This window comes from Spea bombifrons, chromosome 2, assembly GCF_027358695.1.
Source record: "Spea bombifrons isolate aSpeBom1 chromosome 2, aSpeBom1.2.pri, whole genome shotgun sequence".
In the NCBI taxonomy this organism is placed as follows: domain Eukaryota; kingdom Metazoa; phylum Chordata; class Amphibia; order Anura; family Pelobatidae; genus Spea; species Spea bombifrons.
Genome location: NC_071088.1, coordinates 114,773,734 through 114,797,288, shown reverse-complemented (window position 1 = coordinate 114,797,288; position 23,555 = coordinate 114,773,734). Strand labels below are relative to the sequence as shown.

The window sequence follows — 23,555 nt, the reverse complement described above, 5'->3', positions numbered from 1 at the left end:
ACTTTTTACCCTCTCTCCTCCTTCTCACTATCTACCCCCTCCCTCCTTCTCACTATCTACCCCTCCCCCTCTTCTCATTATCTACCCCCTCTCCCCCTTCTCATTATCTACCCCCACTTCCCGCCTTCTTACTATCTACCCCTTCTCCCCCTTCTCACTATCTACCCCCTCTCCCCCTTCTCACTGTCTACCCCCTCTCCCCCATTGTAGTTCACTTACCCTGCAGAAGTCCTGCGGTGGGAGCATGAGGCCCCTGTCTCGCTGCTCTGCCACGGTTTACACTGCTTTACTGCTGAGTGCCAGTATATGACATCATATTCCGGTGCTCAGCATGAAATGCCGGCACCGCAATGGAGACAGAGGCCTCGTGGAGGAGAGTGAGGGGCGCTGAGCGGTTGGTTGCTGAAAATTTATTCCTGAGCGACTGCTTGGCGACATGGGGGGCACAGCATGTTGTAGGGGGCCATGCCCCCCTTCCGACGCCACTGAGCAAAAGAGGATGTATAAATAAAATGGTGCTTTGTGACAATGCAATAAAAATATGATTATAAAAGTAAAATAATGAAGTAGCTATTTAATCACTTGAGTGATGACATATGTTCAGCCAAACGTAGATTTACATGTTTTCAGGCTTTACACTCTGAAGACTTGTCTCAAACATGATAAGGGCAGTCTGTAATTTCAACTTCTGTATAATTTTACATAGTGATTACTGAACACTGATACTTCTTAGTAGAACATTTCCAGCATCAATCAATGTATAGAGAAATATAATGAAACATAACAATTGATGGAACAAATCCTATTATTATTTGTAACAAATCCTGAAGAATTGATAGACTAGTTGTTACAGCTAGATGTTGCATTCCATGTGGGAAATGTGATTAGACACTTTGATAATTTCCTTTACAGTACATACAATACGTATATTCAACCACACTCACATGTTTAGGTAATATACCCCTACTTAATTATAGGGCAAATGCAATTATCTAAACAAGACAAATCAGATATTTTCCATGAGATGAGAATATTGCTTAAACTACAATGTGCAGTTTAGCTCTATTTGACAGGGCCAGCAGTGAGTTGCTAGTGCCTAATGTGTCTGCTGCTTCCATTGCTTTCAGTGCCCCTACACTTCTTTAATTTGATGTCCACCAGCCTTAAAGTGTCAGAGCTGCCTAATCATCCCAAGTCTGACGCTCATCTTTAATATGTTGCATATGCACCTAATCATATTAAAGAAATTAACGTAAGAAGACATTTTTGGAGCCTGTGCTGTATTTGTTCTAAAGTACCCTAGAATCTACTACTACAAATACTGTTTTGTAAAATCGGCTATTTTTTCTACGAATTGATGAAGTAAATAATGGTATGCTCAACTGAACATGTAACTCTACAATCTAGGAGCATTTTCAATTTTTCTATACATCCAACTGCCTTTGCCACTGACTTCACTTCACTGATCCATTCCTCCCAACATTTCAATCAGTCAAAAAGGACATGGTGTGGTTTGAGGTAAGGAAATGGTGGGACTTCACATAATGTGATTTTTCAACCTATTAATAGCTATTTATATGAGTAAGGCATTTAGAATATGGGTAGCATTGTATTTACATTATTTACTTTATTATTTTCTGATGTTTTGACAGGCTGGAGTGCGCTTATCAGCATATGGCCATGTTTAGGCATAGGTGTCCACAGTCCTTAATTGCTGAAACGGTCCTGACAACCAGGTTTGGGGCTCAGGTGTCCTTCCTAGCCACTTTCACGACGTGGACAGAAAAGTATTTTATAAATGATATAGAAATGTTATATGGGATGGAGGTTCTTCACTTTACTTAGGCTGATTATAAAGGAGAAAATACTATCACTGTTTATTAAATTCCCACTCTAGATGTCTATACATAGTTTTCTAAACAAATAATAAGCCAACTACATTCCTTATGATTTTACCTGGATTTTTTTAAATATGTGTGTCAAATATACATATTACAGCTTATAAAAAAATATTTCACTGATAAACTAAATGACCCACTGCAATCTTTCTGATGTCTATATGAGTAAAGCAGTTTCATTGTTCGGTTACTTTTTGATGTTGCTTTTTTATAGCATACCTGGGGATGGACATAATTTATAGGTTATATTTAATCCTAGTTTCTGTTCTGAAATCATAGGTTTTCCTAGTTGCTAGGATGCAAAGTGTTGTACTGAAAGTTATTGTGCAGCAAATTAACTGTTGTGCGGTGGCATTTTTTGTTTATCATGGTTGAGAAGGCAGACCATGTATTTGCTTTATTTTGGCATATATATTGCAATGAGGGTATGTGACTCCCTAATGTTATTTGCTTTCGTATAATTTTTTTGCTACCAGTAGGCAAGCTTTATATTGTGTTGATGTTTACACATATGCGTTTTTTACTTAGCTCAGATATGTAATGTTCACTATGTTTCCTCGTTTTTCCCATGAACCTAAAAATTCTCTGTGATTTGTATTTAAAATCCTGGAATCTAGACCCAAGTTCTATTCTGGTACTTCCTTGCCTAAGGGCAAGTAAAGCCAAAAGGCACCCTCTAAAACTAACAAACACGCAGTCACTGTAACACACATACATTACGACACTCTCCAACACACACTCACTCTTATTCCTTTTACCACATGCACTTACACAAACTAACACACACTCTATCACACTATAACACTCAAACAAACACACTTACACACACTTCCAGGCAAGCCCTGGTAACTGAATTGAAGGAAAGTTCAGGGAATGGTAGACACCAAGCTGCATTTCATGGTATCCATGATTTGCCTCGAGTTCTCAGTTTGCTAAACTTTCGGCTTTCTAAATTGTCAACCCCCTTCTCAGAATGTGCCTATAAGATTATGTATAGGTAATAACTGCTTCTGTTCACTTTTATGTTCTGTTAACATGTAAAACGTGTTCTATTTCTAAATTTATAGTAAACCTGATGCCTTGCCTGCAGTGTATAGACATGTTGGTTCAATTAGCAGGACAGCATAGTCATTGATCTAAATATACTGGATAATTCCAAAACCTCAGTTCTTTTGTTTGTGTGTATATATATATATATATGGTGATGGTTTTACAGAATTTCTCATCTATAATCTTAACTTGTTTATTTGGATTCCTGAAAAGAAGATTTTATTGCATTGAGAGAGAGGATTTTATTAGATTGTGATAATTATATGGGAAGGATTAACTTTCTTTTCTTATCCCATTATAGAAGGAGAGGCAAAGCTAAAAGTAAACGACCAAGTATTACTGCTTGAACACGGTTTTTGTGAATAACCATGTGCATTTATTACAATTTAAAAGGACTGCATTTTCTTTAAAATAATTGTTAGATTCTATTAAGTAAATTAAAATTCAGCCCTTTTTTTTACCTTACTATTTTCTTTTGTGGTCTTTGGGTGAACTGGTATTCACATGCCAGAGATAAATTCATCCAGAGTAAATTTATCTTGCACAGTATGAGTTATGTAAAAAAAGAGCAATTCTGGTGCAAAGTAGTAAGTGAAGCAGTCACCATAGCAACCAAATAGAATGCTTCTGCAGATTTCTCAACTTTTGCCATTTTTTTCATAAGAAGTTATCTTCATATGTAAACCACATTGTTATAAGATCGAACAAGTACAACAGAAAATGGAATCACCATTTTTTTTAACTAATACCTCTTCCAATGCATGTATCTAAATAGCTTTATTCTGTTTTTGTTCTTTTACTTAGACCGCTTGTGCCTTCCATTAACTTAATCAGATCAAAAAATTATCCCTCTACTATTTTGTTTTTTTATATAAGATATGGCACATGCACCGTTGTGAAATAGGTTAGGAACACACTACATTGATTCTGCAGGTTACACATTCCTGCTGCCTTGGGGCAGCTGGTCACTTTCTGGAGCATGCTACGTTACAATGTTACTCGAGTGTGGTGAAGAGAGGGTCTGCCCTCCCAAGATATATAGACTTAATTGGGAAGCGCAAACGAAAAGTATCAAGGAACTTCTGTTTGAATGTTAAGCTTTGAGTTCTATAGTGGAATCTTACTCTGCATTGCATACAGCCAGAACTAGAAAAGGTTAAATCAACATTTGAAATTTATTGTGAGCTCCTCTGTCAGATTTTGCTGGTTTATATACATCACAATGAAATTCACACTCCGTTTTGGTTACCGGTATCATCTAGATAATTTGTGTCATGCTCTGATGCATAATGTGCTATAAACGGAGGGTGTGTCTTTGTTCGTGTTTTAATAAATTAAATGCAGCTTTCAAGCTGGTTTTTAAATCAAAGAAGAACAAAGACTGAGGTTCACAGGAAGGCTAAAACAAGACTGAAGACGCATCATACATATTCCATGTGCATTGATCTGTTACCTGGATGTAAAATACATCCTTCAACGTATGCTATAGGTTTCTAGGATCACCAATGGGTGTTGCACACACTGACTGGTGCTCCTCCTATTTCTATAGAATGAATAGTTAGTCTGACTAGTCTTTTTAATGAGGCTGGGTGGTATATCATTCTGCGATTACAGCACTTCCTAGCCCCCTCCCTTCCAATCACTTCTTGCGAGATGCAAAATTCAAGTGCTCGGTAAAGCTGCAGTAGCAGCGCATGAGAGGAGAGAGAAGAATAGCTGCCTGTGTCTCTGTGAGTGGATATCTGTAACAAGGCAGTTTCCAGTCGCTATGTAACCTGATATTCCTCCCTGCTGCATCTAATTCAAGACCCTGCTTCGCTGAGGAGATTGCAAGTATCCTGCTTTTTCAAGAATCTTATGGTGGTACCTGCTTACCCATCTCTTCACCTGAAAACCATGAGCCTAAGATGCAGAGAAGCTGTCACCAGCAGCAGCAGTGGGGATGCAGCTGTGAATCTGTGCAGTGATGCTATTTCACAATGAGATATCAATGAAATCTCACCTCTGATCGGTTGCTGTCCCTCTCTGCCGTTCTGCATTATTTGCAGAGAGCTATTGACTGACATTTCCCAGTGTGAATTTCTGTCGGTGGATTGAATTATATGCTTTGGAGACAGACGCTTGCATGCAAAAAGGGGACCTTTGATGAAGATGGATATGTAAAGCTGATTGAAAGCCGGTAGTGTTGTTGATTAAACTGTGTAGTCTGCAGACCGAGTTATCAATACAGTCTGCTCACCCAGGGCCCCCATGAGCAGAGGAGCCACCCTCCAGCGCAGGACCACCTACCATATCTCCTTGACCCTGGTCAAACTTGAGGCTGTGGGAGAGGAAAAGAATGGAGAAAGCACTGAGGTATATAGAAGGCATGACACCCCCTCACTCGGCAGTACCCCAGGGCTGGCCCACTGCCTCTCACTGGATAGGGAGTTCCCAGATGTCTGGGCGTGGGGAGGGCCCTCTCCTGGTACCGGGGTGAAGGATACGTCCGACTCTGGAGCTAGTACATTGGGTAACAAAGCAAATGCAGACATAACAGCGGGAACCACTGGGACCCAAGGGAACAGCAATGTACCAGCCTCAGTATCCACCAAGAAACATGAACCCGAAACAGGAACACATTTCACCTACTGTAAGGAGACTGAAGCATCCAGTACTGTAGCTCCTGTTCTAAGAAGTAAGGAAAAAGATGTATGCATTACTGCCAACCTAACACCAGTTACTACAGACACTGGATCATCTGGCACTGGAACTTTGGGTGAGAAGCAAATCCGGACACCAAGCACTGTTGCCCAAGTAACATCAGTGGTTAATACCAGTAAAACCAGCACAGCAGCCCCAGTACCACGAATAAAGGAATCTAGGACATCCAAAACTCCAGCCCCAGTGCCACCAGTGAGAGATGCTAGAACATCCATCACCACAGTCCCAGTACCAATTGGAAGGGGCACAGGGGAAAGTAAACCTGCAGCTCCAGCACTTGATGTAAAGAGCAGAGGGACACTGGACACAACACCATCTGTACAGGAAGTGAAGGAGAATGTAAAATCCAGCACTACATCTCAGGTGTCTGGAGCAGGATATATTGTGACATCAAGCATTTCACCCACAGCATCAGGACTTAGAGACACTGTGGCTTTCAACACTGCTATTGATCAATCTGGTATAAAGGAAAGTCTGAAATCTGGCACAGCACCTTTGAAATCAGATGCAATTGACAAAGTAACCTCGACTATAGCCCTGGAATCTGGAGTAAGGGACACTGTGACCTGTGCCACTGCAGGTCAGGGCATAGTGACCTCCAGCGTTACATCCCAGGTATCTGAAGTGAGCGGTACTGCCAACATTGCTGACCGTGCGCAAGTTATACTGGACAAAGAGAAATCCAGCTTTGTATCGGCAACAAATGACAATTCCAGCACTACTGCTGCAGCAGTAAGAGCAAAGGACTCTTGGACGTCAAGCACTTCAGTCCCAAGAGAGGCCAGAACATCCAGTACTGCAACCTCAGTACCAATGGGTCAAAGAGATTTTCCATTTGGAGGAGCTAGAGTGATTCGAGGGTCCCTCATAAGGAGACCAGCCTTGGATTCAGATGTATCCAGAGATTTTGTCAGTGGCCTTGGAGTACCAGTGCAAGGTGCACGGATCAAAAAAGGTTTCAGCACAGATACACCAGTCACTGAAACTAAGGTGGTTCTGCAGAGTTTCAAAGCTTTAAAGATACCAGCATCATCCACCGAAACTTCTCGGACTTCAGGGCCCCCTGTGCTACCAGATAAACCAAGCATTGGGACCGAATCTTTAGAGAAACCCTGTACGCCTGTGACCAGTGTGCCTCGTGTCACTGCTCCCCCCATCAGTGCTGCGCGTACTGCTGCCGCTCTTTTCAATGCATCTCGGTCTGGAGGAGGGCCTCTAATAGCTGCCAAACCAAGTGAGGCCAAGATCAATGCAGCACGCAATGCAGCCAGGGGAGTAAGAGCAGCGTCCGCAGGGGTGTCTGCCATCGACTCATCAGGCAGCAAAGTGCCAAATTCTGGGTTGGTGGGTGAAAGAGCACATACTGTAGATACTGGTACATATCCTGGTGCAAAAGCCAATGTCCCTGGACACAAGACATTCGGGGCTACACAAACCACAGGAATAAAAACATCAATCACTGCTCCCAGACCTTTAAGCTCTTCTGGTGAGAATGTCCCAGCCATTCCCACAAGGATTAAAACTTCAACGGCAGCAAAAATGCCAGTGACTGGTACTGGGACATATCCTGGGGCCAAAGCTCCAGTTATGGGGATAACTAAATCCCCAGGGAGTAAAGCAGATGGAGTAGGACTTGAGCTGCCTCTTACAGAGAAACAGCCAAGTATAGTACATGCTCCAGTAGAGCTACCTCCTGTCCCCTCAGCCATGTTAGCATTACCACTCACCTCAGGAGCCCCAGCTTCTTTCCCCAGAGAAGAGGAAGACCTCACCCCAGACAGTGAGGATGCAGCTAAGAGCAAAAGACAGGAGCGGCTCTTCCAGCGCCAGGATGCTATGTGGATAAGCACCAGTGTCACCTCAGACTATTTCCTGCAGACCTCCCCTGGTAGGCCCAGCGGAAGCCCTCGGCAACAGTCGAGCCCTACTTTCTTCTCTGGGCCCCGTTATTCCTTCAGCTCCCCCGCTAGCCCACTGCTTCCTGCACCTGGCACTCCGTACCGAGAAGCCCCAGCATTTGTGTCCTTAGCAGTAAATCCCGACCCAGCAGGGATAGAACCCAAGGCCAAAGTGCCTCCTTCTTGTGGTTTAGAAACTTCAGTGCTTTCTGGTTCCTCAGGGGCTCCGGATCTTGGGAAGCCACCATCTGTTTTGCTCACACCATGTAAAGAGAAAGGCAACAGGATTCTCAAGCTCAGCAAGGCCTCCAAGAGCCAAGTGGAGAAATCTACAGAACCACAGGAAAAAAACCAGAAGGGTAGTTCCAACCGCCTGTCATGGCCAGAAAATGAGGGAGTCAAAAGCCGCTCCAAGTCTTCAACCAAGAGCAGCCCTAGGGCAGAAACCCCCAAACTATCTGGGACAAGCAAGAACCTGCTCTCGCCCTCGTCCTGCGATCCCAAGGGCTTTAGGAAGAACAAAAGCAAGACTGTGGACAACAGTGACCTAGACCCTCAACTAGAAGAGGTCAAGAAGGGCCGTGAAGGAAGCTCCCCATCCGGGGATAAGTCCAGATCCTCAGCTGCTAGGGATAGAAAGATGCTCAAGTTCATCAGTGGGATCTTTGCCAAAAACACAGCCTCTGTGGCCACCTCTGTGTCCCCAAGTGTACTGAGCCCTGGAGATGAGAGAGATACTTTGCACAGTAAGTTATTTTCCTAGTATAATATGATTGTGCGGTTGTTGTATTTTTGGTAATAGTTTAATATTATCTGAGGAATCGGTGTGGTGCGGGACATTCAAGTTATCTTCCATAAAGGTTGACACTAGCAGACTGACGTAAGGGGCTTCTAACATTGATATGATTAAAACAAAGGCTTTGCTAGGAAATATTCTTGATCCATCTTCCTATTAAAGATATTAAGGAAAGCTTGAGATGTGCAAAAAAGCTATCGTAAAAAATTAAGTAAAAAGTGATTCAAAAGTGGACTAAATTAGGCAACATTTCGGTTGCCTAAAGCGGGGCACGTTGGGACATGGTTAATAGGCGGGACAGGTGATGGTTACAGGTAGGGCCTACTTGTCCGGCCACCTCACAATTGTATTGATGCAATATGCTGGGATATGACTACATATTACTCAGCTTCAATACATCGTGAGGTGGCCACGTGGGGGGTGTAATAGGTCTGTACTTCAAAAGCACAGATCTTGATTGATTTTACAGGTCAGTGGGCAGTTGGGAGCTCTGACCTTCCTCACTGGCCCATGACCACCACTGCCCACAAAACCGAGATGGTCTAGCTTAAAAAGGGACACCTGGGATATATGCTACCTATGTATCCTGCAAATGTATTACTTTACTTTGGCAGCACAATGCCATATGCTCATAAGAGAGATAATGTTTAGTTTAGCAGATATTGGCTCAAAAATATGTTTAATATTGCTCATACTGTACACTATGAGTCTGGTATTTATCTTTTACTGTTCTAATATGTATTTGCTCCTTGAAGTCACCTACACAGCTTGTCCAAACTTCACACGTTGCATCACCCTTGCTAAATTTAAACAAATACATCACAAAAGACAATAATCGAAAAATATTTAACATAATTTCTGTTTACCTCATTATGTTTTGCTGCATGGACAGTGAACTGCTTTGCGATATACATAATTGGTACCCTTCAAAAATGCAAGGTGAAATCCTGCGAACACTTGAATATGTTTGTGTGGGCTGTAGAGGTGAATCAGTCGTTTTGATTTAGCCAAGTTTAGCATGCCAGTGTGCCATTGACAGGTTTCAATCGTGAGACCTGCATCCAGACGAGAAAGTATTGATGCCAAAATGGATGCCCCCATTTTTTTTTTGCCTGTATGCAAAGCATTGCACATGTATGTACAGTAGAACCGGAGATGCTTCCTACTAGGAAGCAGGCAGCCACTGTAAGAAAACTGAATAAGTGGTGTATATAATTGAAATACCTCTCATCGCAGAATGAAGGGCATCAAGGATACATACAGTGTTTAACTCATTGATGCCTATGTAATTTCAATTAATATTGTATTATTTCTTCAATATATTTAATTACATAAAAGGAATACATACATGTTTAAGATCTTCTTGTTCCTCGGGCAACAAAGAGTTGGCACTCTCAGTCAGCACCTTCATTTTTGTGTTACTTGATTAGAAACCAAAATTAAGCTTTCCTTGAGAAAATGATGGCAATATTTGACATGATTAAAATATGGTTTGAGCAAAACACAATAATGAGAATATATCTAATGCAACATTGAGTTATAAAACCGAGACTGTTTTCCATTTTTGACTGAAATAGAGGGCAAAGTGGAGAAGGAATGTTGGTATTTTGTAGTGGACTTGTGCATTCGTATTTGGGCGAACATGAAAACTAACACGAAGGTTTGATGCTAGAGGAGGATTTCCACTCCCGTTATCTACGCAGCATCGCAGGAGTTAACGGGAGCGGAAATCCGTAGGTTCGCTATCAGGAGTTAAAGGTCCATAAGAGCATCTCTATTGGTCGACGGCAGGGGCCTCCTCTATCATCAACCCATTGGTTGATGCCAGAGGAGGCCCCTGGAGGCGACCAATAGAGTCACTCACACAGACCTTTAACTCCTCATGGCGGAACTTGGCCTGGGGAGACCATGGTCTCCTAGCTCCAAGAGTTAAAGGTCCGTACGAGCGACTCTCGCAGGAAGTTTCCCCCGGCCGAGTTTCGGCACCAGGCTTTTAAAAGTCTGTACGAGCGACTCTATTGGCAGGGGGCTCGTCTGCCATCAACCAATGAAGTGCAGGCGCGTTAACCCCGTATTAACTCCTTCTAAAAAAACGGCAGAAAGCAAAGAAAAAAACAGAACACAAAGAATGTAAACGAATATTCGCTCAAACCGAACACAGGAACGGGCAAATATTCTTGGAATACGAAGATTCCCCCCCCATATAGATGAACACTAAGAGTTGGCCGGCGCCCAAGTCTATTTTGTAGTACTGACATGGAGGAAGAATAAAGAAACTAGAGTATTGCCAGCGAAGTATTGTCCAGGGGCTCATGTACATTAAATATATGCCACTGCTTTTTCTTTCACAATAAGCTTTATTCATATATCTTGAAAAGCAAAGGTATATGATAAAGTTTCCGTCTTTATATATGACTTTGTGATGTGAAAGTCATGGATGTATCTGTCTGTCTATATCTTTTATTAATGATACATACCGAGAGCTACTATTATGAGTTCTGTATTTGCATAAAAACTTTTCTAAATGAATACTACACAATAAAGGGGGATATCCCTGTCATGAAGAGGAATTAAATGTCGTAAGCAAAGAATTTTCAGTTAAACCTGGCATTAATGTGAATACCAGTGTATTTCTTACCATTTTTGTTAAATAAATGCATACCTGGGAATGATCCTATTAATTTTACCTGTCTCAGAAAATAATGGCTGAGGCCCGTTCTCTACTGAGGGTATTTTGTACCAAAAACCTGGGGCTTTCACCTTGATTCTCCTTTTTATTTTTTCATACACCCACACAAACGATATATTGTGTTTTCAAGGACAGATAGAGTTTTCTTCTGATACCATTTTAGATGTATAGTCCAACATTAAGTATGCAGAATACATTAAAATACTCAAAATATTTAACAAAAACGAATATTCTAATATTTCCCCATGTTAATTGTCCCTAAACTAGTTAGGTTGACCAGAATATATTAATGGAAGTGCCTTGATTTTGAAAATACCAAACGTGTCCGTTTTTTTTTTTTTTTATGGTTTTTGAAAATTACAGAACCGAAAAATGAAACATGCCCGTTCCCTTTTCTAAACATGAAATGTTTCAATTTTACTTTACGAGGCCTACCAGCCCAAAATACCCCCACACAAGTAAATACTTTTGGAGAGATTACAACTCGAGATATTTCACCAGGAGCAGTTGGACACTTATCATGTAGCCACTTGGTCACCAAACTTTTGTAACGTTAATTTCTGTTGCTTTTTTCCCAACAACCTTTTCATATTTCTTAGGATTGTTTACACAGATTACATGCAACTGCAGAAAACCCACCACAGTGTATTCAGCTGCATTTCCAGATTAAAGAAATATCCCACATACATAGGGTTTTTTTTAATGGGTTTTGCAAGTTACAGAGCACAATCCCCCCCCCCCCGTACAATTTTCCAAAGTTGACATTTTCAGCCTATTTCTCATTTGGGGCTTTTAGCAGCCCACCAGCTCAAAATACACAGCCAATTAAAAACGTTTTAGAACATTTGGGCGTGGAATATTTTTTCTTATTTTTATTACTTGTTTTTATATGTGACTGATTTTATTAATTTTATTTGCAAGTGAAGGGGGTGGCTGGTTGTGGCACAATGTCTGATCTTTTTTGCATGCACACCACCACTTTATTCAAGAAGTTCCGTAATGGGTTTTCTGTAACATGTTTTCGTGGTGGCATGGAAAGCCATGAAGATTTTAAGGGGGTTAAGACATACTGGTACAGGGCCAGTCCTAGATCAAGTGGCACAAGAGACAAGAATATTCTCTTGCACCCCCATTCTTTTACATAGATGGCAATATTTTTAAAGCCTAGTAGGATCAAGCAGTGAAAAAGCTATACAGAGTTGGGTACAGGGGCAGCTGAGCAATTATTGCAGAGAAATTAATTCTAATGCAGGGGCAGCTGAGCCAGGTACATGTGGTGCATCACACTCAGGCACAGAAAATAATTGCTCTGTCCCCTGCAGAGCTGTACAGCTTCTTCACATGGCTCATGCAATCTAACACTATATGTTAACACACACTCAGTCTAACACCATACGCTAACACACATTCACACCATACACTGACACTAAAACACAGTCTAATACTGTATACTGACACTCCACACAGTCTAACCCTATGCATTAATACCCTCATACACAATCCCTTTTACACTGACACCCTCACACACTAATGTACCCTGATACCCTACACATTCACTCTGACATCATACACCAACACAGTCTAGCACTGTACACTGCCATCTCCCAAAAGACACACACTCAAAAACTTACACTGATGCACATAGTTTTACATTTTACCCTGACAATTTCCATCACACTAATTGTAACACCGTACATTTACACCCCACACAATCTAGCATTGCACACCAATACAGTCATTCTAGCACTGTTCACTGACACTAACTTCACAAACACCATACAGTGACAAACACAGTACACCATACACACCCATTTTAACCAGGGATAGGCATGGACATGATTGAAGGGGATATTTTCACAGTTGCTAAACTAATCTATCTATCTATCTATCTATCTATCTATCTATCTATCTATCTATCTAAAAACAATACTAAACTGGGTTAAACATGTATGACTTTAAATCAGTCTATTACTTTTAGGCCCAAAATAGCAATAGTAATGGATAGGTTGCCAAAATACACACATATGGACTACCCTTACAAATGCTTGTCCATGCCCACATTTGCCCTTACACACAAACATTGTAGTTTACACTTGCCCTTGCAGCCATACACTTACTTGCCCGTAGATGCACTTGCTTTAACGTACAAACACTTTAAAAAAGCACACACTGTCTTCTCTTTATCTCTACCTACCTCTCTCCATCTCTCTTCTTTCTTACTATTATCTCTCCTCTTTTTCCCATCTCTTACCTTTACCCCTCTTCTTTTCTGTCATCTTGATTCCCTCATACAGACCTTTGTTTCAGTGCTCCATGAGGAACCTTTCAGTGTTTAGCGCCGCCATATGACCATACCAGGGAAAATGGGCGCAACCCGGAGCATTTGGGTCTTGACCTGGAGAACCGGAGAAGCGGTGCTTCACCCAGCAATCTCCACGCAAACCCGGAGAGTTCCCTGGTATGCATATGACATTTTATCCCAACGCCCTGCACCAACCTTTGGCACACAGGGCTCCCCTGATTATGTCTTGGCCGCCTGCCAGTAAGACCAGCCCTGCTTACAGTTCTCTACAAGTCAAAGAAAATATTCATGCTTTGGTTAGTTCTTACAAAATAAAGTCACTTCTGATTTATCAATCTTTAGGAAATAAGTCTACATCCTTGAATGCTATATCAGTATTAGAAGTTGGCTTTAAATATGACACTGTCATTTGGAACCAGTTGTAGAAGCTTTTATTAAGGACAATAAAGAACTAAGGACGTGACATCCTTTTGTGAGCAACAATCTCCCTATGCTGGCATTTGCTGAGCTCTGTCTAATCAACAACTCATTATATATGATACATTTTTATTAGCTATTATTTTATTGTTGCTGTCCTTGCTAATGAACATATTTAGAAGAGTCCAACGTCCTCCCATCTTTTACTAGAAGAATAGTACTACAGGTGCTAACTGCGTGCATCTGCGATTTCATTTGTAGCCAGTGCCTTTTGTGGGAAAGATTGGCTTTAAATAACAGCTCATTATTTAATCCTCTAGTCATGTCTCTCACCGTTCACAGCAGTCAACTGAGCACTGTGCAGCTCTTTGCTTATGTCTTGTTTGCTCCATGCTGTGAAGAGATTCAACTGAAAGATTAAAGAGTGTTTCACTATTATTATTTCTCAGGGTTTATTTTTTTTTAACATCACAAAATTATCAGGAAATTTTAAAAGTGCAATAGGTTTTTCCATTTGTCCTTTGGTTTCCAGACAGGAATGCAGCTTTTAGTATTGTCTACTATTCTAGTATAGTCCTTTACTTTGTCAGCTGATTTCTGTCCATTGGCATTAATGAAAAAAAAAAAGATGTTCGCAACATGTCATTGGCTCTTTTTACCATTTTCTTATATTCTGTTGAGACCATGCATTATTTTGCATGTATAAATGCTATAAAGAGGGGTTTTTGCAGTTAGAAGCCGGGTCTTCAATGGAATTTAATGATGCTGTAATATTTATGGTGTAATCGTTGTAATAACGATTTGAATTTCAAATTGGAAGCCAATGCACTGTACAATATGATGCTTTGAATATGTATAGTAGGGTTACATGTTCCACAGTTATTGAAAATCAAAATAACTGGCTTATGTTCTGAAATGATCTGAATTTCCCTTCACCTCGATGTGTTTTAATAGGCCGGGCTAGACTGTTTATTACTAGAAGGCCCTGGCACTTGGTGGCCATGGTGGTTGCAGCCAAATGACTTAATAGCCACACGCTACTTTTTTCTGCTTACATTTTTTCTGCTCATGAATTGTGCTTCTACAGCGTAACGAAATTAAATGAGCGTTTAGTAGCCGAGACACCAATTACTTTTTATATGATATTGGCGTAGGGTATACAAAAAAAGTAGATTTTATTGTATTTAATTTTATAGGTCATGGTTATGTAAGTTTAACATTGGATACGTTCTGCAAGGACCTGCTATGTATTGCTTCCACTTGTGGAAAAGCACTGCCTTTGAATCACATTTGCAATATCTGTTTAATATTATTTAGATCATTTAAGAAATAAAACTGGGTGTTTAGAGAATGTACCAGTAAATAAATGCAGAAGAATCACACGTGCCAACTTCTGGCAATACCCAAGGCATTGTAACATTGCCAAGGTCATCATTAGCTTCCACAGCTTGTTTGTAGCTCAAAGTCTTCATGCCAGATTGAAATTAGCAAAAATGTGAAATTGAGAAAGGATAAAATAACAAATTAATGTAAACTTTATGAATAATATATCTTGCTTGGGCAACCACACATTCTCTGGCTTCTCTGACCTTTTTTTTTGCCAAGACATGTATGATAAAATGTACCTATAGTAAATAATACAACCTACAAAAAATAACTATTTTATTTCTAGTTGTGATCAGTATTTGAAATAAATACACTTTAGACGAGCAATAAATGAATTAATATAGACACTGTTCCTCTTATTAAAATTGAATCTTTGTAATGGGTGCATTAAAGGCCTTGGTCAGCCAATAAATGAAGAATCTAAGTGTCAGCTCTCTTTGAGGATCCATCTTGTTGTAATTACAGTAGTTGTGCTGTCAGTGGGAAGAACCGTCGGACAACAAATCCATAACAAGGATTTGTTTTGGATATATTTGTTTTAAAATGTATGGATAGTTGCTAATCCCTGTGTCACAAGGCACCAAAACCAGCTTTGAAAGACCTGCGACGGGCCTGGACTAGCCATCTGGCGCACTCTGGGCAAATGCTCCAGCAGCAGATTGGGTGCGGAAGCGCGTGAGCAGCGGCTGGATAGGCCTAGCTGCATGCTTTGTAAGCAGAACAAAACAGAAGTCTCATTTTCTAACTTTAGTAACTAGTGAATGCCTGCACCAAAATGCAGTGAAATGCACCGGAGTCCATTCAATATCGACTACAATATGCACTTTAAACAGCCAGGGCCGACATGTTCTTTTAAGATTGCTGAAAATCTAATTTCCCAGTGTTCTAATTTCCTCATTTTGGGGAAAAATATTTTCTTCACCGTTTAGGATTCTCTCGCGCTGCCTCCCGCCCCAGTGTGTTTAAGAAGTTACCTATTAGCTGCATTCGCTATTATAACCAAGAGATATGAAAACCTTATCATTTAGTCAATTTCATAAATTTTTCATACACATGCAAACATATTGTATTTATACAAGCTGTAACTCATAACCATATGAACATTTTCTGAATTGAAAGAACACGTCCACACTCACCCACATACAGCAATCACATTTTTCAGTGCATCTGTAGAATGCGGAAAATGACAGAAGGGTTTGGCTCAAAAGAATGGACAGGTTCTCCAGAATATTTATTTCTCAAGAATCTGTAAGATATATTATAGAAACGATAAAATATTTATATTTTTCACAGCTGTAAAATTATCAGGTTTTTTTTTCACTTTCCAGGTTTGCCAAACATTATTTCAGTCAAAACAAAAATATACTTTTTTCTTCATTTAGCAGCAGACAAGTTAATTCTCAAGAGAGTTTGCTTTTGTAGATCATGTATTAGTAGATCGTGTAGGAGTTTGTACACCTTGCTTCAACTTTTCTATTAGACATAATATTTTGGTTACCTGTTACCAGTTCATCCCAGATTGAAATTAACAAGAATGTGAAATTGAGAAAGGATAAAATAACAAATTAATGTAAACTTTATGAATAATATATCTTGATTGGGCAACCACACATTCTCTGGCTTCTCTTACCTTTTATTGATTCATGCAATACCCTCATATTTTGTGGCACTGTATAGTGGTGTAAAAGGACAACGCAAACAGTCAATCATATAACAATTCGGACAGAAACAAAAGGCAAGGGGAGCTCAGCTTAAGTGATTTTAATCATTAAGGTGCTTTTCTTGATAATGCATGGGTTCTACCATAAGCAGTTTGTGTGCCATATTTTTTTTTCCTTCTGGATAGTAGCTTTGTTGAATTTCCATATGTTATTATATTAATTACTTTTATTCAGTAGAGGCTTGGATAAAACCAGTAGAGCAAGTAAGTAAAAGTTGTAATTTCAGCATCATGTACCTGTACTTCTCAAAATAGAACTGCTTGCCTGATCAGCAGAGCATGTAAATATGGCGTCAGATACATCTCCTTTTTACAATAAAAGTAGTGGTTAGCCAGTAACCACCTTCAACACCAATTACAGGAGACACTGGGGAGGAGACACATTTACCAAATCTCCAATAAAATTAATTAACAAAAAAAATTGTAAATGTAAATGCTCACAACATTACGTTTGTAAAAAAGATAACAATAAAAAGTGACTCTTAAAAAAATAATGATCTATCAGTGCATTTTGGAGCAGTTAATTCAAATTATTTTTGTTCTTTTTATATATATATATATGTATTTCTTTTTTCCGTTTTTGTTCTATCGTCCTTGGCAGCTGAATACGGATTTATTTTTGGAAATGGGGAACAGAAGCATTATTAGAACTTTATGAAAGTCCAAGGGCAGTAGCAGCATTGAAATATCGCTTAGAAGTGGAAACACTTCCGGTATTTGTTTGGCATTATCTGCAATCAGTAATTTTCCTCAACACATTCCATTGCGTAATTGGATTAGATTCTATGCGTAACGCTTTCTCAGGTTCCTCACTTAAATCAAGACACATTATTCTGTAAAGGAGAGACTTTATCAATGCAACTAAGGGTCATGCCAATAAACGTGAGTGTTCATATAGTAGGGGCAGCTTATTTAAATACCTTCATCAACCACATGGATGCACCACGTGTTAATTCACTTAATATAAGTCTTTCTTGCAGAATTCAGATCATTTTTCTGTTTCTTGTATAAATGTGTGTATTTAAGGAACTTTACCTCCATAAAGGTCAAATGTGATTAACAGTTTCAGTTTAACTTTATTTAGACTTAATCCTTAGAATGCCTCAATGTGAGTAGTTATGACAGCTGGTATTCGGGGAAACCTGAAGGTGTCTCATTTTGTGCCCTGGGCTCCATCTTATCTCTGCAAACAGACTGTGGTTTCCAAATACTGATACATTTAAGAATGTTTCAAGCTTAGTAATAATGCAGCACAACATCTTGCATTGCTTGGGATGACAGGAAGCTATTCTGGCTCCCTTTGTACATTTGCCTCTGTGCTCTTGGGCCATGCAGAAACAGATTGTTTGTGAGTCAGATCCAGTTCAACCCACGACTGCCTCACACGGCTGACAGAGACGGAACATCAGGGGAGGGTGATCAGCAATGGAAACGTAAACTAGTAAAACTCTAAGCCCTGAGTTAAACCACATACTTTGACCGTGTGGGTGGAAGGCAAGGTGGCAATTAAACAATTCTTGCACTGACGCTGTACACAAAATTACTCCCTTTTCTTTTCTCCTATCACACTGTCAGTGAGCATGTTATTTTAACACACATTGGGGCTGATCAGTAAACTCATATTTTCTTTATCGGATGTATATACACTAATGACTCATTTATAAGAGCTAAAATGTCTTCAGTTAGAAGAGGTTCATGACACTTGCGTGGGTGGACTATTTAAATGCATACAATTTAGTTGTATACAGTCCAGTAACTTTTACCCTTCTGATACTTACTATCACCACAAGAGGGTTTCTTTGTCAAGCACTCTACAGGGAGCTCTAGTCCAAAACCTTTTTTACTTGATGGCCTTTTAGCCTCTTTAGCTTCATAGCATGCAGTGAGGCTGGGTGGGTGCTGACTGTGTTAGTCCCGACCCTAAAGGAGAACGCACTGGAAGTAAATGAGTTACAGCTTGGCAAAATGGGTCACTACTGTCTTTTTAATGCCATCATCTATTGCTCACTTATATAAGGTCACTTCTCTGTTGTGGTGCTGCTGCTTAGCATTTTAACTAGTGAACTGAGGCATTCATTTCTTTGGTTGTCATCATATTATATAGTTTCAATCGATTACCAAATCCATTAGTTGTGCGGAAGAAATAATCAAAGAACAATTTAAGGCCCATCACATTTAGACTTATTATTCTGCACAAAGAATTGGTCGTAATAATTTGCGGTATGGAGAGTGTTGCCCAACAGAATTCCTGGTTGACTAATGGATTTCTTCTTGAAATACTACCACACGTACATAGTTATACCTATGAGCAGGGCCGGCCCTATAATGGGGCAGACTGGGGCAATTGCCCCAGGCGGCACTTTAGAAGGGGCGGCACTTTGCTGCCCCAAGCGCTTTTTTTTTTTTTTTTTTTTTGAAGCGGAGGAGAGAGAGAGAGGGGCACCGAGTGGTTTTCGCTTACCCGCTCGGCGCCCCTCTCTCTCTCCTCTGCGGCGAGTCTCCCTGTTCGGTCTCGGTGCCGGCTTGTAATGCAGAGCGCCGGAAGTGACGTCAATTTCCGGCGCTCAGCATTACAAGCCGGCACGGTGGCAGAGCAGGGAGATTCGCCGCACGACTGTTTAAAGGTAAGTACCGGGGGGGGGGATCGTAGATTATGGCGTCGGCGAAGTTTAAAATGCCCCCCCGGCGTCGGCGGGGGGGCAGCGTTTTAAACTTCGCCCCAGGCGGCGTTAAGTCTTCGGCCGGCCCTGCCTATGAGTAGACATGAAACAGGCCCAATTATGTTTGGAAGAGTTTGCTTCAGCGTATCTGAGTGTTCTATCCTGTGGCAGTTGTGGCAAACTCTTACCCTGCTTTGCAGTTTAAGAGAGTGGAGTTTCTTGAGTGTTGAAGTTTAAATACTGACCTGACTTTATGTTGGGTTTTAATTGATTGCACTTGAGGTAAATAGGCAGAGACTTTGTTGAATGCTTATTAATATCATATTTGACAAAACTTTCCACATTTCTACTCCTATTGGATATATTACATTTTGAGAAATCAATAGTTTTTAATAGCGATGTCGTTTTTAACAATCCAGCAGATATTTGTTAAAATGTAGAAAACGTTAGACATGATCTTGGAGTATAATAAGTAAGTATTTAAGTGGTGACCACTCTTTCCTTTATCACTTTCTTATAAAAGGAAATGTTTTGCTCAACTGATCCCCAAATCAGGGAAATCCATGTACCCATTAGTTGACTACTACCATCTGTGCCAGGTGTCCTGAGCATACATGCATTGTTTCTCCCATTCTCCCCTGGTGGTTGAGTTCAGAACCAAAACCACCCATGATTCCTCCATGCCACTGTCATGCTAGGCGTCTAGAGAGGCCAAAGTGCCATATTGCTTAAAGGGATGATGCTAGAGGCCAAAGTGCTATATTGCTTAAAGGAGTGAGGCTTAGGTGTCTTGCAAATGTTCTCTGATACAAACATTCTGAAGGGCATTGGGAGTCTTTGATTTATTGGATATATTGATGTAAAAATGATGAAATTGATGGCATGACAGTTTCCTTCAAAGTGTGTTGCTAACATCCTATGAACAGTGGTTCTTACATGGTTAAGATTTTAACCCCTTAACGACAATCCCCGTACATGTACGGGGTTGCCGTGCAACGGGTTAACGACAATGCCCGTACATGTACGGGCTGCCGTTAAATAGCTGCATCGCCGCGATCGCGGCGTTTTCGCCGCGATCGGCGGCTTTGCAGCATCCACGGAAGCCTCACAAGTGAGGCTGACCGTGGATCCGGGGAGGGCAGCCCTCGGCAGCCCTCCCCGGAAGAAAAATGGCCGCCGCCGCACCGATCATCAATGATCGCGGCGGCGCCCGGCTAAAGCTGCTTAGGAAGCGATCGGAATCGCTTCCTAAGCATAAACTGTGTTACTGACATGCCTCGATATCGAGGCATGTCAGCAACACAACCCCCCGACCCCCGATCGCCTTGTGATTGCTCCGAGGAGCAACCACAAGTGCCATCCTGTGAATGACGTTGCCGTCATTCACAGGATGGCATTAACAATAGATATGAGTTCACAGAGGGTCAATCCAGACCCTCTTGAGAACTCTCGAGCTCCTCCTGCAGGTTGAATGCAGGTACTGCATCCAACCATGCAAGGTCAATGGAGCCCAGCTCACTAACGAGAGTGACTAGTAAAAAAAAAAAAAAAAAAAATTAAAAAAAAAAATTAAAAAATGTCAAAAATATGGTAACATGTAAAAATACCCATTGTCACCAAAAAAAAAAAAAAAAAGTTTTTAATAAGCAAGTCCTAAAATTTTTTATCTTTACAAAAATTCCATTATGGAAAGAGTTAAAATATTGGCATTACAAATGCCCATAGGGTGTCTAGTATTAAAAAATATATGATTTGATGGGGTAAATTGAATTGGCCGGGTTCAAAGATGTCCCAAATATGGGACATGGGGCAGATGTCTAAATGGCAAAAAAATACACACCTCACAAAGGCGGCCTTTTACCTCCCAAATAACCCAACAAACCCATGCATGGGGGGTATCGCTGCGCTCAGGAGATGTTACTGAACACATATTGGGGTGTTGTGTGACACGGACATACACCAGGAGCGATAAATTTATACCTGAAGTACAACATGTGTGAAAAAAATACAAAAAGAATTACTACCATAAAGTTTCACAAAGGGTAGTGGTAAAATTAGTGCATTGAAAGGGTTAAAATACCAGCATTTCAAATACCTTGGGGTGTCTAGTTTTTAAAAATATATGATTTGATGGGGTAAATTGCATTGGCCGGCTTCAAAGATACCCGAAATGGCACATGGGGGGAAGAATTACCAGATTTGGAAAAAAAGTTTTTGAAATGGCAAAACGCTACCTGTACTTATTGCCCCATAACGTGCAGAAAAAAGCAAAAAAACATAAAAACATTGGGTATTTCTAAACTCAGGACAAATAGTAGAATCTATTTAGTAGGTTTTTCCATTAGTTTTTGCAGATGAGTAAAAGTTTTCTGTTTAAAAAGTGAGAAAAAGTAATTTTTTAACAAAAAATCCCCATATTTTATCATTTTTTTTATAGTAAATTAGATGATATGATAAAATGAATGGTATCTAAAGAAAGCCCTGTTTGTCCTGAAAAAAACAATATATAATATGTGTGGGAGCATGAAATGAGAGAGAAGAAAATCACAGCTAAACAGTAACACTGAAAAACGTTAAAAGAGCCATTGTCCCACAATATACTACGAGTAAAAACCCCTATTGTCCTTAAGGGGTTAATATTCTAACCACAAAGTGGAGTAGCTTTGCATTATAACATAATGTACAAAAAGGAATAATTGGGTATTAACATTAGTGTAATTAAAGTAATATTGAAAACACACAAGCTGCATTGTCTGTTTCAATGCTCGGTTTGTTTTAGATTTTTTTTAATATGAAGACTCATGCAGAAAGAGATTTACAATGTAAATGTCTGTGATCACCCAACCACAACACCCTTTTGGAGGATGGTAGCAGTGTACATGCAGTAAAAGCCAGCACAGATAATCACAGAAAATTGCTGAACATTTTATCCAGCAATCATTTTTATTTATTGTAGGATGGAAAAAAACTGTAAGACGCTAGAGAAGACAAGAAGGTGGTAATTACCTATTTTCTTGGAGTAACAAAATTAACATATCATTGCAAGGCTAGCTTTTGGGGATGTCAGTGTACAGTAGAAAAAAAAAGAGAAAAGCATGTCAGGACATTAACATACTCAGACGTACAGATGGGAAGCTGTGTCTGACGGTACAAAAACAACGTTTCACTCATTATTCAGAATTTTGTTTTCCATCTAATACATTTTTTTCTGTGAATAGGGAATCCACACGTTTGTCCTAAGTATATAACCTAACTCTGCTTTTATTTATATTTTCTACACAGCTTTCTGGTGAAATCCTTCAAACATGTTTCAGTAGTAATATCTATAAGACTTGTCCATTTGTTTTCGTACAAACTTTTTTTTTAACGAAAATTACCCGTTTTAACGCGTTCGAGGGTGATCTCCGACGAATTCGTCCATCCATCGCTACATGTAGCTGCTGCCATTACATGCCGCTTTGGCGCCATTACAAGCTGTTTTAATTCTCGTTGATTAGGTAAAAAAAGCGGGAGGTGGTCTCATTGGTGGTTATGGCTGTGATTGATGGGTCCAAAAACCTGTGGGAGTTCTTCCTTACTTTTTTCACTCTGGCCAATCAGCATTTACAAGGGAAGGGACAAGCATTAGATATACAAGTGTGCTGATGCCATTTTAACTCGTCAGCAGCAGTTACAGGCTGATGAGAGTTGGAGTGTGAGACAATGACAGCTAGCTTAGCAGAGGCTGAAATTGATGCTCATCGCTCACCTACCGTACTGCAAGTTAATTAATAGTTTATTTTACTGCAGAATATGTGCTGTTGTAGGGTGGCTTGGAGAAGTTGTAGTGATTAGTGTAGTGTATTACAGGGACTGCCGCAGACATTTTTCCCTGAACATACCCCGAATGTTGTTTAGAATCAAAAAGGCAACGTTGCTTGGAAACGAATACATGTTAAATAAAAATATAGGTTCCAGAGCTTACAGATTTGTGTTACTCTTGTTACTTTTTTTCAAATCCTACATTGAACAGTTTAATACCCTTAATAAACCTATA

At 40.2% G+C, this 23,555-nt stretch overlaps 1 protein-coding gene across 2 annotated transcripts in view; it reads left to right on the top strand.

The window, feature by feature from the left end:
* The window catches only part of AGAP2 (ArfGAP with GTPase domain, ankyrin repeat and PH domain 2), a 110,429-nt gene that overhangs the window by 35,440 nt on the left and 51,434 nt on the right, over positions 1-23,555 (top strand). The window contains exon 1 of one of the 2 annotated variants that reach the window (XM_053455776.1): positions 4,791-8,295. The exons of the other annotated variant lie outside the window; for it this stretch is intronic. Coding sequence (XP_053311751.1) covers positions 5,199-8,295 — 3,097 coding nt within the window. The 5' untranslated portion in view covers positions 4,791-5,198. Of the gene's footprint in view, positions 1-4,790; positions 8,296-23,555 lie in introns of those variants that run through there. 2 annotated transcript variants of the gene reach the window in all.